Source organism: Cottoperca gobio, chromosome 18 (assembly GCF_900634415.1).
Source record: "Cottoperca gobio chromosome 18, fCotGob3.1, whole genome shotgun sequence".
Taxonomy (NCBI): domain Eukaryota; kingdom Metazoa; phylum Chordata; class Actinopteri; order Perciformes; family Bovichtidae; genus Cottoperca; species Cottoperca gobio.
Window position 1 is genome coordinate 9,742,177 of NC_041372.1, and position 16,775 is coordinate 9,758,951.

At 44.7% G+C, this 16,775-nt stretch overlaps 1 protein-coding gene across 1 annotated transcript; it reads right to left on the reverse strand.

Annotated features, from left to right (window-relative positions):
- Positions 1-1,062: 1,062 nt before the first annotated feature.
- On the reverse strand, positions 1,063-15,087 carry hdlbpb (high density lipoprotein binding protein b). Its single transcript, XM_029455291.1, has 28 exons — positions 14,995-15,087; positions 13,400-13,481; positions 12,350-12,451; positions 11,995-12,146; positions 11,524-11,739; positions 10,608-10,814; positions 10,227-10,442; positions 9,271-9,477; positions 8,977-9,084; positions 8,632-8,736; positions 8,399-8,477; positions 7,214-7,353; positions 7,017-7,121; positions 6,788-6,901; positions 6,621-6,707; positions 6,400-6,531; positions 5,528-5,746; positions 5,199-5,420; positions 4,821-5,039; positions 4,370-4,511; positions 3,994-4,121; positions 3,791-3,895; positions 3,506-3,640; positions 3,277-3,420; positions 2,993-3,172; positions 2,794-2,910; positions 2,500-2,658; positions 1,063-2,401 (listed from the first exon to the last, which is right to left on the reverse strand). The coding sequence occupies exons 3-28, from the start codon at positions 12,423-12,425 to the stop codon at positions 2,309-2,311; spliced, it is 3,807 nt and encodes a 1,268-aa protein (XP_029311151.1). The 5' UTR covers positions 12,426-12,451; positions 13,400-13,481; positions 14,995-15,087; the 3' UTR covers positions 1,063-2,308.
- Between the last annotated feature and the right edge of the window lie 1,688 nt (positions 15,088-16,775).

Genomic DNA, 16,775 nt, shown 5'->3' on the forward strand with positions numbered 1-16,775 from the left:
ACGGTCACTGACATGTTATTGCAGTGTTGCATACTTACTCAATCACACCTTTTCCAAAATGCTGTAGACTAATTACTCATTAAGGCCAATAGTGGATTTTTTCATAGCTTTTTACAGAAATAGTGGCTGCTTCAGGGGCTGTCCAGCCATGTAAGAACAGACACACACAAAGTAATTTATAAGCTCAGCTAAGAGTTCAACAACTAAAACAAAATAAAAATAAACATGACTAGTTTGCTGTCCAACAAACATTAATTATAATGTCATGATTCCAGTAACGTACCAGTAACGTACCACTGACAGACTGCTGTCTGCTGTATGATCCTGTTGTGTTGCATAGTCGGTTTTGTTTTTTACTAATCTGTCGCCAGCTTTAAAGAGTCATTTCCGCACCAGGGTTTGATTTTTTAAATTGGACCCATGAGTTTCCTTTCTTTCGCTCTAATATCGAGCTTAACGCTGCCGATCTGGTCCCGATCTGGTCCCGATCGGGTCCCGATCTGCTCCTGGCCCTCTCAAATAGTTTCACATTTTGAGAACGTTGCTTTCTTTCCGAGAGGTAGCTTTATTAGATCCGAGATCATTCGTGTCGTATCTCCATTTGTTTAAAAAATTGTACACAGATTTAAAAATTAAAATTTGTGGGTTTCAGAGGGTGTTAATTATTGCTGGAACTACTTCTTGACAAATAGATCCATCCGCCCAGCACTCCATTGCGCCTAGCTGAAATAGCTTCCAGTCTTTATGCTATGCTAAGCTAATCCCCTACTGTGATAACAATCTTCTCTTAATTTTCAGAAAGAAAGCAAGTAATTGTGTTTCTAAAACTATTTCTTTAAGACTCCAGGCACGAGGAAGCTTTGACTTGAACTAAGTCTCGTGCAGGGCAACACAATATCACGTAAAACATGTGAAGCACTTGTATGACAGAAAAGCAAAGTGCAGCTGTTTATACGGAGTTTGTTTTGTGTGCATGTCGACAGAAAACTCAAGTGTTAATGGCGAGCTGAGGGTAAAACACCTCAATGAGCTCTGAGAAGAGACAAACGGACAAAGACGATGTAAAAGTTTGGTTCAGCTTCATTCAAATATACATCTTAACTTCCACACACACACACACACACACACACACACACACAGTCTTCCAAATATGCCAGAAACCAACAACAACAAAAATCCCACACAGTTTAAAAAAATAGCGAAAAGTTCTTTGTACACTTACACATAACAACTGTTGACATGTTCCCAAATCCTGATGTAACATTCACTCCCAAACATAAGGTTGTAAAGCATCAAGCTACAGTGAGGGCTTTTATAAAAACAGCATGATCACAGTAGTTCAAATAAAATGGCTCATTTTTGAATAAATTAAACAGTGATAAAATGACCTTCAGTACAAACAATCAGTGCAGGACTTTCACATCTTTTGATTCATCATTTCAAAATAAAAGCTCCAGATACTTGACTACAGCCAGCTGGGGTTTTTTTTTTTTTTTTTGCTCCCAGCTCCTACATAAATAAAAACGGGATCTACTAACACCTGTGGGTGAAAAACCTCTCCTGAACCCACCCACCCACACACACACACACACACACACACACACACACACACACACACACAGCTCATTGCCTCACCTGCAGCACCACATGAGTGACTGGAAAGAGGAGCCACCTTCTTGTATAAACCACAGAAGAAGAACCTTAAAAGATGTCATTGTTTACAAACCCTTCTTGCTAAGTAAAACAGACTCCCCTCTTTTTCTTCTTCGCTTAAAAACCCAAAGCTTTGACTGTCGTTACTCGGATACACGACCGCCACCCCCTGAAAGCTTCAGGATATATTTCCCCCAGTGCTCTCTGACCCCCACTCCTCTGATTCAGCAGAGTTGAAACATTTATAATGTACTGCAGTGTGTTTGATTTTGAAGAGGAGTTTGGCAGTTTGAAATATCTCAGCGAGACCGTCAGGGGGGGGCGGGGGGTCAACTGAGAGGCAGAGCGGGACAGCAAAACCATGAAGAGAGCACTCGATGTTCTTTTTTTTCCTCTCAGGGGGAATGAGAAAGTACTAAGAGGAGAGACATATGGGGGAGGGGGGAGGGAGAAGAAGGGATAGTTCTCCCAGAATTCATTGTGGCTGGTTGTGGGAGGATGATACACGGGCTTTACAGAGAAAGACAGGACAAAGGTCACTAAAGAGAGAAGAGGAGGAGGAGGGAAGGTGAGCAGCAATTTGATTAGATTTGTTTCGTCCCTTCATCATCTACTTTACAGAAGTTTTTTTTGTTTTCCTCCGGGACGAGCGGCTTTAGAACTTCTTGGGACCCCAGGCGGACGCTTGCTTCGGGGCCACACTTGTCCCGAACGTGGGGAAATCCTCCGCACTGCTCATGTCAGGAGCCTGGAACAAACATGCAAAACGTTAGCACTCATAATAACGTGGACGCAATGCGAGACACTCGATGTACAAAACATGAAGTCCAAGTCTGCATGTCCAACCTTGTTCCCTGATGCGTTCCAGGGGGCGTCCCGTACCACAAAGCCCTTAGCCGGCCCCCCGCTGCTGTCATCTCCTCCACCTGCTCCCCCTCCCCCTCCATAGCGAGATGGAGGCTTCATGTAAGCTGCCAAGGTCTCCGTCTCCGTCACGCTGAGCATCTGAGAGAGGTGGAGAAAGGAGGGAGGAGGGAATTGCTCTTCAAACGGCCTTGGCACCCAATTAACTTCTTTTGCACTTTTCATCTTTAGTGCCAGGAGAGAAACACTGAACTTCTAAATCGTGTGCGAACTCACATATTCCTCCTCCAGGTTGAGCAGGTGGTCGATGGCGTTGTCGACAGTCTCCGGGAGGCCCGTCACCGTCACTTTGTCGGGCTCGTCGGAGCCCGGCTGAGGGAACCGGATATCCACCTGAACGGGAGCAGAACAGGTCAGCGGAAAACAACAACCGGTGGAAATCAAACAAGATGCAATAATACTGATTAATATCAACCTTGAACTCCTCCATCAGCTTGCGGATGGCTTTGCCACGGGCTCCGATGATGCGAGCGTGGGTCCTCGGGTCCAGATGAACATCTTGACTCACCATCTCCTGCAACTCGGCCACCAGCTGCTGGATGGCCTGACTGGCCTCCTCCACGTTACGCTCGTACCCCGAGATCACGATCAGATCCTGGGGACGGGGGGAAATACGCGTGATAGAGGGTAAGACAGGAGGACACGATTTGAATTGGAGAGAGGAGGAATGAGATGTATTAAAAGCTGGAGACACAACACCTGCTGCTCGTCTCCTTTGTCGGGGAACTGGATGCTGACGTCGTGGTCTTTCCTGATCTGAGAGATGACCGCTCCTTTGCGGCCGATGATCTTGGGATGAAACTTTGGATCTATCGACATGGTCACCTTGAAACTGCGCAGGGCCTGAAAAGCAGACGGCGCCGCAGAGACCTCAAGCTCTCACGTATTCTTACAATGTGACGATGAGGTAACCGTGTTGCAGACTCACCCTGTCCTCCTGCTCCGCCTGCAGCTCTTTGACCCTCTCGAGCAGACCCTGCTTGGCTCGCTCCACGTGGGCGACCAGGCCCGTCACCTTGATCACATCCAGCTGCTTCTCCGGCTGTGGCACCCAGATGTTCACCTGCACATGCAAAAACAAAAACACAACACAGACGACATGCAAACAATCAATTAGAGGTCCGCATCACAAGAACTAAGCGTGTTCTAAAACCGCTTTCAAACGCATGAAAAGGTCTCATGGCCAGAAGACGGCACCAGAGTATAAGCTAACCTCGTATTCCTCCATCATCTTCCGGATCCCACTGCCCTTCTGGCCAATGATGTAGCGATGCAGCTCGTAAGACACTTCGACGTCTTCCGTTATGGGCACCAGCGCCTGAAGGAGGAAGCAGTGACGGGAACATTAGTGAGGGAAGGGGTAGAAGCACGGGGCGGCATCATGTCCGTCGTTGGAAGTATTAAAAAGGTGCGTACCAGCAGGGCGGCTTTAGCCAGTTCACACTTCTCTTCACGCCCACCGATGGTGATGATGTCACACTTGCGGGCGACAAACTCCGCCTCTGGACTGACTTCACCGTTTTCCTGTGGTGGAGGCTCCTGACCTGGAATTCCCCCCCCCCACACACACAAAGATTGTTTCTTTCCCGTCTGATCACATTAGAAACACGTGTTGCTGCCACATGGGGGCTTAAATATTATAAAGCATTTAAATGATGCTTCTATAATGTGACATACGCAGGTCACAGTTCCTGTACTCTCTGAGTGCTCTCTCTTTGAGGAGGCGACACGTTAACAACATCATTAGTCTTATAGCTGCAGGTGCTCTTCTCTTGTGTGTTACGTGTCTGACCTGCAGCGCTGTCGTCTCTCTCTGGGAACTTAATTTGGACCTCGTGCTCCCTGGTGATGTGCTGGATGCGGCAACCTTTAGGCCCCATGATGGCTCGGTGGTAGCGCTGAGGGATGGTCACCTCCACACTCACCTGGGACTCCTGCTCGAGAGAGAGAGAGAGAGAGAGAGGGGGGGGAGGGGGACAGCTGGGTAACAACGGCAACAACAGCAAACACAGACACTTATTGAGTTCAGGAGGAGTACTTCCATCCCTTCTGCTTCTCTCCCTTTGCTGCTTTCAGATCTCAATCATTAGATCTGATTTAACTAGTTTGATTCTTTCCAAAGGTTTCGTCTCTTTATGGGCAAAACTAATAATCTTTCTGGGTAAAATTGGTCAAAATGAAAATATAGGAAACGGCTTGAATTCGTCTCTGCATTGTTTCTTAATCTCTCAGACGTCTCTTACGAGGTCCTCGATGATCTCCTGGATGCGTTTCTTGGCGGCCTCCACGCAGTCCTTTGCTCCCTTCAGAGTGACCCGCTGACTGTTGGCTCCCGTACGAGGGAAGCTCACGGCTACTCCGCCGTACTCCTCTGCCAGCTCCCGCAGAACCTGGCCTCTCCGACACACAAAGTGGCGATGGTGGCGAGCGTCTACTACCGTGCTGTCCTCCACCACGTCGTCCTGGAGAGGGGAGACAACAGCAGTGATATATATATATATATATATATATATATATATATATATATATATATATATATATATATATATATATATATATATATATATATATATATATATATATATATAGTATAGGCAGGCATACTAAGTAACATAAGTTACCAGGTTTTTGACCAGAGTTTCCAGCTCCTTCTGGGCCTGACGGACGGCTTCCTCCTTCCCTACGATGGTGATCAGTTCCTGCTCGGTGTCATCTGGTGACGGGAAGATGATGCGGGCCCCCGTCTTGTCCCGCACACGGCGAATATTGGCCCCCCCGCGGCCGATCAGGAATTTATGGTACTCTGGTTTGGCCTGAAGCTCCGCTGTGAAGTTGTTGACTTGCTGGAAAGCGAAGGAAGGATCGAGGACAAGGAGAGGGTAGTAAGTATTTGCTCTCCTCTCTATAGTGACTCACGTCTCCATCATTCTCTTCAAACCTCCCCACCCACCTTCTCTTCAGCCAGCTGCAGCAGCTGTTTCTTGGCCTTCTCCACCTCCCCAGCGGGCCCTCTGATGGTGACCTTCTCCGAGCCGGAGCCCTCAGAGGGGAAATGGATGTGGACGCCGCCGCAGTCCTCCATGATGGAGCGCACGAGGCAGCCCTTGGAACCGATCAGAGAGTTGTGCAGCTTGGCGGGGATGGCGACCTCCGCCTCCTTAATGTTGGCCTGAAGGGATGAAGAAAGAAATGAGAGACACCTCGACTGGCAGCATTTTGGTCTTCTCACCCCCTCCCTCATTGATAAATAAAGACAAATATTCGCACCTTAAACTTTAATTCCTGTTAAATGTATCTAAATTGTTGGGTTGCAATTATTTAATTGAGCATGAAAGTTCATTCTTGACCTTAGAAACACAAGTTTGACAATAAAACCCTAACTCAAGGTCCACTTACTATCTTTATCCGGCTTTATTTGTCATTCTTTTTGGGCATTGTCTTCCTTAACTAGATATCAACAGTGGAGAAAGGGCAGGGAATGAGGGAGACAGAGATGCAACAAAAGGTCCTGATCCAAATTCAGTTGCCCCCCCCCCCGTTCCCAGAGCTTTAAACCACATCATATCCGATGAGGAAGAATGAAAGATATGGCCGAAAGCTCAGGAAAGAGCTGGGAAGTGGATCTTGAATGAAGTTTTTCTTGTCAAAACCCTTTTTCTAAATCAAATCCCCCCCCCCCCCCCATAGCACGTTACTACTGCATTTCTTAAAACTGTCAATCACATCCACTGTTGTTGTCTTTGGGGGACCATGAAGGAAAATACAAACGAAAACAAATCGATGTTTCTGCCCAGAAACGCTGGACGTTGCGACATCTCTCACCAGCTCTCTCTGGATGGCGAGGATTCGTTCTCTGGCGGACTCACAGTTGCTCTTCTTGCCTGTGATGACAATCATCTCGGAGTTGCTGTTCTCTGTCGGCAGGTCGATCTTCGTGCTGGTCTCTTCACGGATCTGGCACAAACAGCATCTGTTATTTCCCCCAATCATCATCATCAGTAATCATTCTTCCAAATCCAAAGAGCATTTCAAGAAGGGCTCACCTTTTTGATGTTGGCCCCGCCCTTGCCAATGATGTTTTTGTGAAACTGCTTAAAGATGGGAACGGAGAGAGAAAAGCTGTTCTCGATCTGCAAAACAAAGACAGCTGTTGTCAAGTCAAGTGTGGAGCGACAGAGACGAAACAAAGATGGAGCACGGCGGGTCGTACCAGGTCGGCGATGATCTTCTGGAGGAACTTTGCACATTTCTCCACCTCATTCTTCGGCCCTCTCAGCTGGACGATGTCGCTCTTCTGCGCCGGGTCGGGGAAATTGATAATGACCTGGAAGCAGAGGAGATAATACTCTGCCAATTAAATTACAACTGGATCAAAACTAATTACCTCGCAATGATGAACGGGCGAGACAAAGTGCAGGGAGGGTCAGAGGAACGCTTACCTCGGGGAACTTGTCTCGAACTTCTTTGATCTTCTCTCCCTTCTGGCCGATGATTGTCCGATGGAACTTCTGCTCCACGATCAGGTCTTTGGTGCGCTCGTTTTCCTGGGAATTGTAAACAAAGAAAGTGTGAGCAGGCCTGCAGACTCAGCAGAATGAAGGAATGCACCGACCTTCACTTTGACCCCTTGTCTCACCATTCTCTGGACCATCTCGATGAGCTCTCTGCGGGCCAGCTGCACTCCTTTAGGGTCTCCCTCGATCCGCACCAGGCCGCTTCTTTCAGAGTCCTGGGGGATTCGTACCGACACTTTGTACTGCTCTTTGATCCGATTGACTGTCGTAAGGGGACGGATGGTGCGACAGAAGGGGGGAAAACATTAGAGAGAGCTACCACGATGCTCACTTCACAAAAACAAACTTAAAAATGTCTACATTTGTCAGCTGAAGAAACATCTTTACTGTCAGACTGTGTCATAATATGATCATTACAGACACAAGTATGCCCCAAGATATATCATGGGGCATGATATATCATGGGGCAAGATATATCATGGGGCATGATATATCATGGGGCAAGATATATCATGGGGCATGATATATCATGGGGCATGATATATCATGCCCCATGATATATCATGCCCCATGATATATCATGGGGCAAGATATATCATGGGGCATGATATATCATGGGGCATGATATATCATGCCCCATGATATATCATGGGGCAAGATATATCATGGGGCATGATATATCATGGGGCATGATATATCATGCCCCATGATATATCATGGGGCAAGATATATCATGCCCCATGATATATCATGCCCCATGATATATCATGGGGCAAGATATATCATGCCCCATGATATATCTTGCCCCATGATATATCATGGGGCATGATATATCATGGGGCAAGATATATCATGGGGCATGATATATCATGGGGCATGATATATCTTGCCCCATGATATATCATGGGGCATGATATATCATGGGGCAAGATATATCATGCCCCATGATATATCATGGGGCATGATATATCATGGGGCAAGATATATCATGGGGCATGATATATCATGGGGCAAGATATATCATGGGGCATGATATATCATGGGGCAAGATATATCATGGGGCATGGTGGGGAAGAGGATTTCATGCAGGTTTTCTTTTTAATGGCTGTCTTCAATCCACCATCGACATGTCGTTGTGCGACGCTGCTGACTAAAACAAAAAGAAGTGGCTCAAGTTACTGAGTCAGTTGCTTAAAAGAGCAGCAAATACAATTGCTGGTCGCACTGACATTTGAACTCTAAACCCCAGAAGAGTTGATGTCCCAGTTCTTTTTCTGCTGAGCTCAGCAGAACAGACGTGCACTCACTGTTTGCTCCGTTCTTTCCGATGAGGTGTCTGTGGAAGCGCTGGTCTATGATGACTTCAGTGTAGTCCATCCTCACCAGCTGGACACAGAGGGGCAGACATTTGTCACCGAATTTGATCCCTGAGCTAAAGCACTGAACCCCATCAAATCTGTGTGTGTATGTGTGTGTGTGTGTGTGTGTGTGTGTGTGTGTGTGTATATATATATATATATGTGTGTGTGTGTGTACTTACCAGGTCCTTGATGATCTCTTGCATCTGTGCCTGAGCCTGTTCCACCTCCGCTGTTGGGCCCTCGAGACTGATGCGCTCCTCACCGTCCGTAAACTCTATGTGAACCTACACACACACACACACACACACACACACACACGCACACGCACACGCACACGCACACATAAAGATCAACTTCTCCCGCCCCACCACTAGTGTCACAGTAAATAAAAACACATTTCAGTCCTCCTGATGTTCCCTCTTTCTTCGGCTCCTTCACCGCTCAAAGTGCGCCGTCATATTGTAGGAGCAGTTTGTGTGTTTTATCTCTGGTTCCTCTCCCCCCTCTCCCCCCTCTCCCCTTACCCGTGGTAGCTGCTGTGTGATCCGCCCGATGTTCTGTCCTTTCTTGCCGATGATGAAGCGATGCAGCCAGGCCGGGGCGGTCACCTCCACCACCATCACACTCTTCGCCTGCACGGGGACAAATGGCTTACGAGTTCAAATCCCATTTACATTCACAACCTCACTGAAGTCTCCGAATGAGCAACAACTCATCAGCGGTTACAGACTGATGCACCGGCAATAAATACCTGGCTTCCAATTGTTATATTAACGATGGATCGAATCGCTGTTAAAGTGTAGGGATGATAATTATACCTTTGCGTAGACCTGTGTGAGCGCCGGTCCCAGCTTGTCCGGCTCGCCCCTGAGGATGATGGTCTCTGAGCCGGAGTCCAGAGGAGGCATCTCCACAGACACCCCGGTGGTCTCCAGGATCTCCTGCAGGGTGTTGCCCTTTGGGCCTATGATGTACTTGTGCTGAGACTTCTTCACCTCCACGGAGATGGTGGTGGTCTTCCTCTTCTGCGGAGACAATGGGGAGACGATTAAAGGTGATGTGGAAGAAAGAAAATGGAAGAGACAGATAGAGGAAGGACAGGCAGGAAGCAGGAAGGGCAGGGAAGATGAAGAGGAAGACGGAAGAGGAGAGTAAATAAGCTGGCAAGAGGGGAGCGGAGAGGGAGAGTGATTGAAAGCAAGAGAAAATATATTTCTCATGCATATGCACTGAATGACATTAGCATTCTCATCCTGTTGTTCTCTGGCAAAATCCAATTTTCTCTCCACATTATCTCCGGCCTGCCTATCACCAGAACTCAACGTGGCGCACACACACTAACACACACTTCCTCACCACGTTTCATGCATCAATCTTCTACAGTTTCTCGCGTGTGGTGGGGAAAACAAACAATGCTAAAAACCTCCTCAGTGTGTAAGCAAACGTCGTTCTTACAGATGGCGTTTAAGTGTTTTTAACAAGCGGTTAAAAATGAGACGTTAATGTCTGCAGGTCCTGCACTAAACCCCCAATCTGCTCGCTCACAGCGCGTCCTTCTGGGATCCCCTTTTTCATTGTTCTGCTTTGCGCTTCGATGCTTGTGGATTCTTAATTCAGCGCTTACAGAGGAAAGGAACGGCGGCAAAAAGAACGAGAAAATAACAAACAACAGCAAATAGACAAGAGCATGATGGGCACATAGAAATCAATTGAACGGTTAAAGGTCATTAAGTACTAAAGCTTAAGGGCCCCGACTGCAGATAATAAATCGCACCTTGTCGTCGTAGATGGCGCGGATGCGGCTGAGCGCCAAGGCGACGGCCTCCTTCTCCCCGGTGATGACGATCTCGTCCTTGGGCAGGCTGGGCGGGGGGATGCTGATGCGAGCGCCCGTCTCCTGGCTCAGCTCCTGCACCAGCCGGTTGTGGGCGCCGGCGATAAAGGGGTGGAAGGCCTTTTCCAGGGATAAACGCTCCACTGCACGCTTGTCCTGGTGAGTGTGACGGGGGAGGGGGGGGGGGGGGGGGGGGGGGGGGGGGGAGGCAATTAAACAATGGCACATGTAAATCATAAAAACTAATTCAGCATCGACGATTTGAATCCTCCAACTACTTCTGCTTTCAAGGCGGACATCTTTAAAGATCACACAGCTCACCTGTTCAGCAGAGATCAGAAGTATTTCATGGCGAGCCTTCTCGATGCCCTCCTTGGTGCCAGTGATGCGGATGTTGGCGCTGGGGTCGTCAGGACGTGGAATAGCAATCTTGGTGGCGGTCTTCAGCTCCAGCTCCTGCAGCTTCTCGCCGTTCTTACCAATGACAAAGCGATGGTGTTCCTTGGGGATGGCAACCGTAGCTGAGGCCTGGGGGGGGGGGGGGTGGGGGGGGTTAACAGTAACAATGGAATACGGGAGTTTTTAGTAGGTAAACAAAAACAAAAGCATTCGACCTTGTGAAGAGGACGTATCGTTTGTCTGCACTATTGTATCAATAACTGCAGCTCAGCTGAACAGGTGGAAATCAGCATGTTTACTGCTGAAGCCCAGAAAGGCCCCCCCCCCCCCCGGGAGCTGACGCTCATTCTTTTTTTTGCAAAACTTTTTGTCCTGAACCGACCTGTCTGTAGCTGGAACTAACTATCCTATGTCATTTCCTGAGGATGCAACAATAAATAACAATAAAAGTGAAAAGAATACAGACACACAGCGCGCCTGCACCAGTATATTGTCCCACAATGTATCAAGATAAAGAAGTTATAATCGGCATTTTAAACTGGCTAAATGACAATACTTCCACTCAAGGTTGTGATGTCATGACAGTTTAATGTTTATGTTATATATTAAATCACAACGTCATGAAGAATCATCAACGTACGTCTATATTATTCTGCATCTTGGTAATGCAACTTAAATTGCTTTGACAAATCCATTAATGCTTTTAAAACGTACAATATTCACTATTATTATTATTAGAATTATGAATAGATCTGGTCGAGAACACATCCCTGCCGTGCACTCAGTATCCCACCGGCCAGCCGTTTACACTTGGAACAAACAACGGCGGTGAATTTACCTGCGTCTGCAGGCGAGCGACGATTTCCTTGCGAGCCTTCATGACAGAGTCCAGTTTGCCGGTGACCATGATGGACAGACCCTGATCTTTGGCCAGAGACAGCTCAATGTGGGCCCCCGTCCGCTGCATGATATCCAAGCACACTTTGGCCTCCTCGCCTTCCCCGAACTGGCTGTTGTCCTTGTAGCGACGCTCCTCCAGGGGCACATGGAACACCTACAGAGGGTCAGCGGGGAGGAGGGGCAAGCTTACATTACATTTGCTTATTTCCCCGTAACTGGTGCATCTCATCGCTAATGTGGCACGTGAAATGAACGACAGACGTCAACATAGTTTTCTTTTTGCATTATCGATCGTCCTTTAAGTCAAATGTTTGAAAATACAAACTGAGTTGTGTAACTCACAAGGTCAAAGTGTACACGTGTGCATATTCTGTTGCCTGCTTATGCATGCAGTCAGTGGCTGCCTGACCTGGGTGATGACGGAGGCTTTGATGGGCCTGATCTTGCTGCCCCACGCCGAAGCCGACTCCCCGGCCTTTTCCCCGGGTGCTCCCTTCTCCGGCAGCGGGGGGAAGGCCTCCAGGTAGGTTGGGATGTAGGCCTCGTCCTCCGGGACGCAGCCTGGCCCGGAGAGACAAAGATAAACAAGGAAAGGATGCGAGTAAGGACGGAGGAAGAAAACAGAACGCATGTATGGATGGATGGATGGAGGAGGATTAAATTAAGAAAGGAGATAACAGGGGTGATAAGTAATACATATACCGATCTCTTGGGCATATTAAGTGGCTAAGTAGCTAACAAAGTGGATGACAGAAGAGCGTTACCCGTGTTCTCCTGGTCCTTCAGGCCACTGCGATGCTCCGCAAAGCTCTCCGGGGTCAACACTGCCACTGAGCTCATGGTTTAAGACTTATTCCGCTATTCCACTAAGACAGAAAGGTATGGACAACACACATTAGTTGCCGTATCTGCATAACATTTCATATTTATAAAGTACTAACTGGACGATCCAACAGCAACGGTGTCTCTTCTTCTTCTTCTTCTTCCCTCCCTTAGTTGCACTTTCGTATATTCTCTAGGATGCTTCCCACAAGTCCCAGAAGATCGAGGCTGCCCCATAAGATTTGCTTAGCTATACCGATGCTGTACACCTGAGATGCTCCAATTAAGACTTTACAAGCCTTAGACAAACACGCCGTGCCAGAAAGCCCGAGGGACGGGGTTATCACAAGTCAGATACTAAAAGCTGTCTTAGTCTAGAAACAACTGCTGCAGGTATTGGTTGTGACTCAGAATCACGGTATCTGGTTCTTCCACCAGCATTTTGGTTTTTTTTTAAATCCAAACTAATCCTTGAACTGCTTTTCTGACTATGCATGTGCACTGAGCACAGAGGCAGTTTGGTGATTTAGGGAGAATATTGCATTTTTATGGCTACGAACTGCTGGTGCAGCGATAAAATATGCATTAAGCAATAAAATAAAAATCATTAAAATCCTAAAAGAAACACACATTTACGAGAACCTCGTAAAAAGTGCTCTCTAATTAAGTTGACGGAGAAAATGTGGTTTCGTCCCTTACCTCTACAACAGTGACTTTGTGATATCATCTAATATCTGTGACAAGCTCCGACAGGATTGCTTCTCCTGAGATGTTCCTGTGCTCCCGGTGTGTATCCAGACAATAACTGTCAATATGAAATCTGCTTCTGCAGGTAAAGACGCCGCTAACCCCCTTACAAGCCAAGAAGATGTAACTACACTACAGTACAAGATGCATCTCAAGGAGTGAAAAGCAGAAGGATACAGGAACACAAAGTTAAAGCTGTGGAAGAACCGATCAGACTGTATTGTACAAAGGGAGCCCAGGCTTACCTGCAAAAGGTCAATTGCCAGAGAGTCCGTCCAGTTAGCGGCTACCGTAGGCGCTTCAGTGTGAGTGTGTGTGTTTCAGCTCCTGGGTGCACAGGAGAGAGAGAGAAAAGACTGTAAGTGAACACTGTAAATCAAAAAGCTACAACAGCACGGAGGCTGGGTTAATACCGTGAACACCCACACTGCACTGCACCTTACACTGTCTGGATCGGATTCACTCTCCTGCTTTCTCTCCCCCTCCCTTCCCCACATCTCTCTGCTCGTCTTCCCTCCTTTATATAGTTTTACACATACAATGGCTCAGGAAATCTGAGAGTTAATCCAACCACAAAACTTTACTGAAGTTGATAAACAAACAACAACATTTCTAGGTTCAGCTCATGGCGTCTTACAAAGATACCGAACATGCCGGGCTAAAGTCTTTGTAAATGTGGAATATACACACATGAAGCTTCAGCTGAAGAAATCTGTTAGAGAACATTTATTATAGTAACAGTACGGAAGATGATTTTAACAACCTTAAAGCTATTTAAGTTGCAACGAAGAAGATAACTGTAAATTAAGGGAAGTGGTGGAACAACAAAGTACATTTCCTGAAGTACTGTGCATGTAATTGTATTTTAAACTACTATAAACTTCTACTTCACTACAGTTTAAAGGCAAACACAGCAAGACAGTAAGATCTGCTTATATGAGCTTATTAAATATGATGACAGCTATTAGACCCAGACCAAATACTACACATTAATAATAACGAGCACTTTTACTTCGGAAACTTTATGCATGTTTTGCTATTAATGCTTAGGTACATGTACAACAATTACAAACACAATTTACACAACAGGTCTCATTTTGAACGAAGGACTTTTAATAGTGTTGATTATTTTTTACATTTGGTATTTCTACTTGGACTTAATTCACAATACTTGTTCCACCATTGGTGAAGGGGTTAAATAAGTAACTACTGCCGCAAATCTCCCATTGTGGCTCAGCACCTGCTAACACTTTGTTACATCGCTAACAATTACACTGAAATGCACACATTAAAACAAACAAATAGCACTCGGCTCTCTGCAACACAGTTTAACATTCATTCAGCAGTGGCTGTGCATACCAGTGCAACTAATCTCAACAGATAAATAAGAAATATAGACGGGGAAATTAATCCAGCCGTGCACCGCGCTAGCTAACCCCAACCAGACGCATCTCTCTTTAGCCGACTCGGCTTTATTGCTAGCTTGAGGATGAAATGTATGGCTGGTCCCGTTAGCTTAAAAGGCAAACTGCAAACATAGGTATATACATTATAAGGGTTTAAAACATTAGATAGTAGGGTTTGCTAAGCTAACACACAACGCTTGTGCTCCAACCTCAGCCGGGGATGATTAGGCGCAAGGACTTTCTTATAATCGGCTAAAAAACAAGCGGACAGATCACCAGCTCCGGCTCTCGCGCTCCGGGGGCGCTAACCCTGCTAACCCCGGCTGCTTCTCCTTATAGTCCACACCGACTTTCTCGTATCTATTCTCTTGACTCCATTTACAGTGTTCACATTTAAATAAAAAGCGAAGATGAAATAAATACATAATTCCTACCTTACAGAGAGAAAATATAGCAGAGGGTGTGTGTTTGACAGGTGATGGTGTAAACACAGATGTGATTGGTCTACGAGCATTTCCTCTACCCGCGGAGTGATACCAGCATGCACTGCGACTCACAGAGTATAAAGGAAATGCCGCAGTATCTTTGCGCAACAGGAGCATCCAAGTTAAATAGATCTGCGTGATTTATTTCTGGGAGTACACACTCGGCTGTTATATTCAGATGTAAAATAGTCATGTGTTATGTCCGGAATTGTAATTGATTATTGCAATGATGTGTTAAGTTATCAGCCCTCGCAACTTCTCACGTTCATCATACTGACCGGGTCTACTTATCATTCATAATGGTCAGTGTGCTCTACAGGAGTCAGAGCATCATACTTTTCTGAAGTTACATGCATTATGGAAACCAAATTTCACCAGGAAAGGAAAACATAGATGATAAGTTATTATTAATAGAAATAAAAAATACTCTAGTATACTCAAAAAAAAAAAGATAAGTGAAATAAGTTAAAACAAGTCCATATTATAAGTCAATAAGTCAAGATAAGATAAGTAAGTCAAATGTTTGAGTTACTAAGTAAACGTTATGAGCTAGTAATTCAAAATGTTGACTTTCTAAGTCAGATTTTTTAGTTACTTAGTACAGAGATAATGAATCAAAATGTTGAGTTAGTAAGTAGGGTTGTGAGATAGTAAGTCAAAAATATGATGGTAAGTCAAAACTAATGAGAGAGTAAGTTAGAAAGTATGGATTACTAAGTTTAACATTTTAAGTAGTATGTCAAATGCTGAGATAACATATTTTAAGTGGTAAAAATATTATATTATTATATTCATTATGGTTTTCATGACTTCAATTTTTTTATTTTCCTGGCTGAGATGGGCTTCCATAAGATATTTATTTGCAGAACTAATACAATATATAGTATAATATATATATATATATATATATATATATATATATATATAGATATATATATATATATATATATATATATATATATATATATATATATACACACACAACTATATATATATATATATATATATATATATATATATATATATATATATATATATATATATATATATATACACACACAATATATATATATATATATATATATATATATATATATATATATATTGTGTGTGTATATATATATATATATATATATATATATATATATACACACACAATATATATATATATATATACACACAATATATATATATATATATATATATATATATATATATATATATATATATATACACACAATATATATATATAATTTAATGGACACTTCATATCTGTTCCCATTTAAGGCGCTAGGTGGAGGTATGATACAAAAGTAAAATACAGTGGTGAGGGGACGGACGAATCCAGCGGCTAAGCACCTCCTTCTGTGCACCTGTAATCTACCATAAAAAGATGATTATATATTATACCATGTTATATCCATTTACAGGCAGTGTTAACCAAAACATAATATTATGTAATTGAGTTGGTGGTAAAAAAAAAGTAATGATTATTACCATTTAATGAGTGAATGTAATATATCTCAATTTGAAACAGCAACTTGTTTACTGTTTTTAAGAAACTCGGATTTTACTGTAGGTAACACACACATACAAGATCATAAACTAATACTTAGAGGTTTATAATAGTTTCTGGGGCGTTAGTAGATTGGAAGACCAAAGATGGGTGAAGTCTATAATAAAAACACAAGAAGTGCCGGAATTGAGTACATTTTGGCTTTCAAAATAAA

Coding starts and splice junctions, on each gene's coding strand:
- hdlbpb (XM_029455291.1), bottom strand. CDS start 12,425: ATGAGCTCAGTGGCAGTGTTGACCCCGGAGAGCTTTGCGGAGCATCGC. Junction 8,478..8,631: donor AAGAGATCATCAAGGACCTG/GTAAGTACACAC, acceptor CTCTGTGTCCAG/CTGGTGAGGATGGACTACAC. Junction 2,402..2,499: donor GGAACGCATCAGGGAACAAG/GTTGGACATGCA, acceptor TGTTTGTTCCAG/GCTCCTGACATGAGCAGTGC.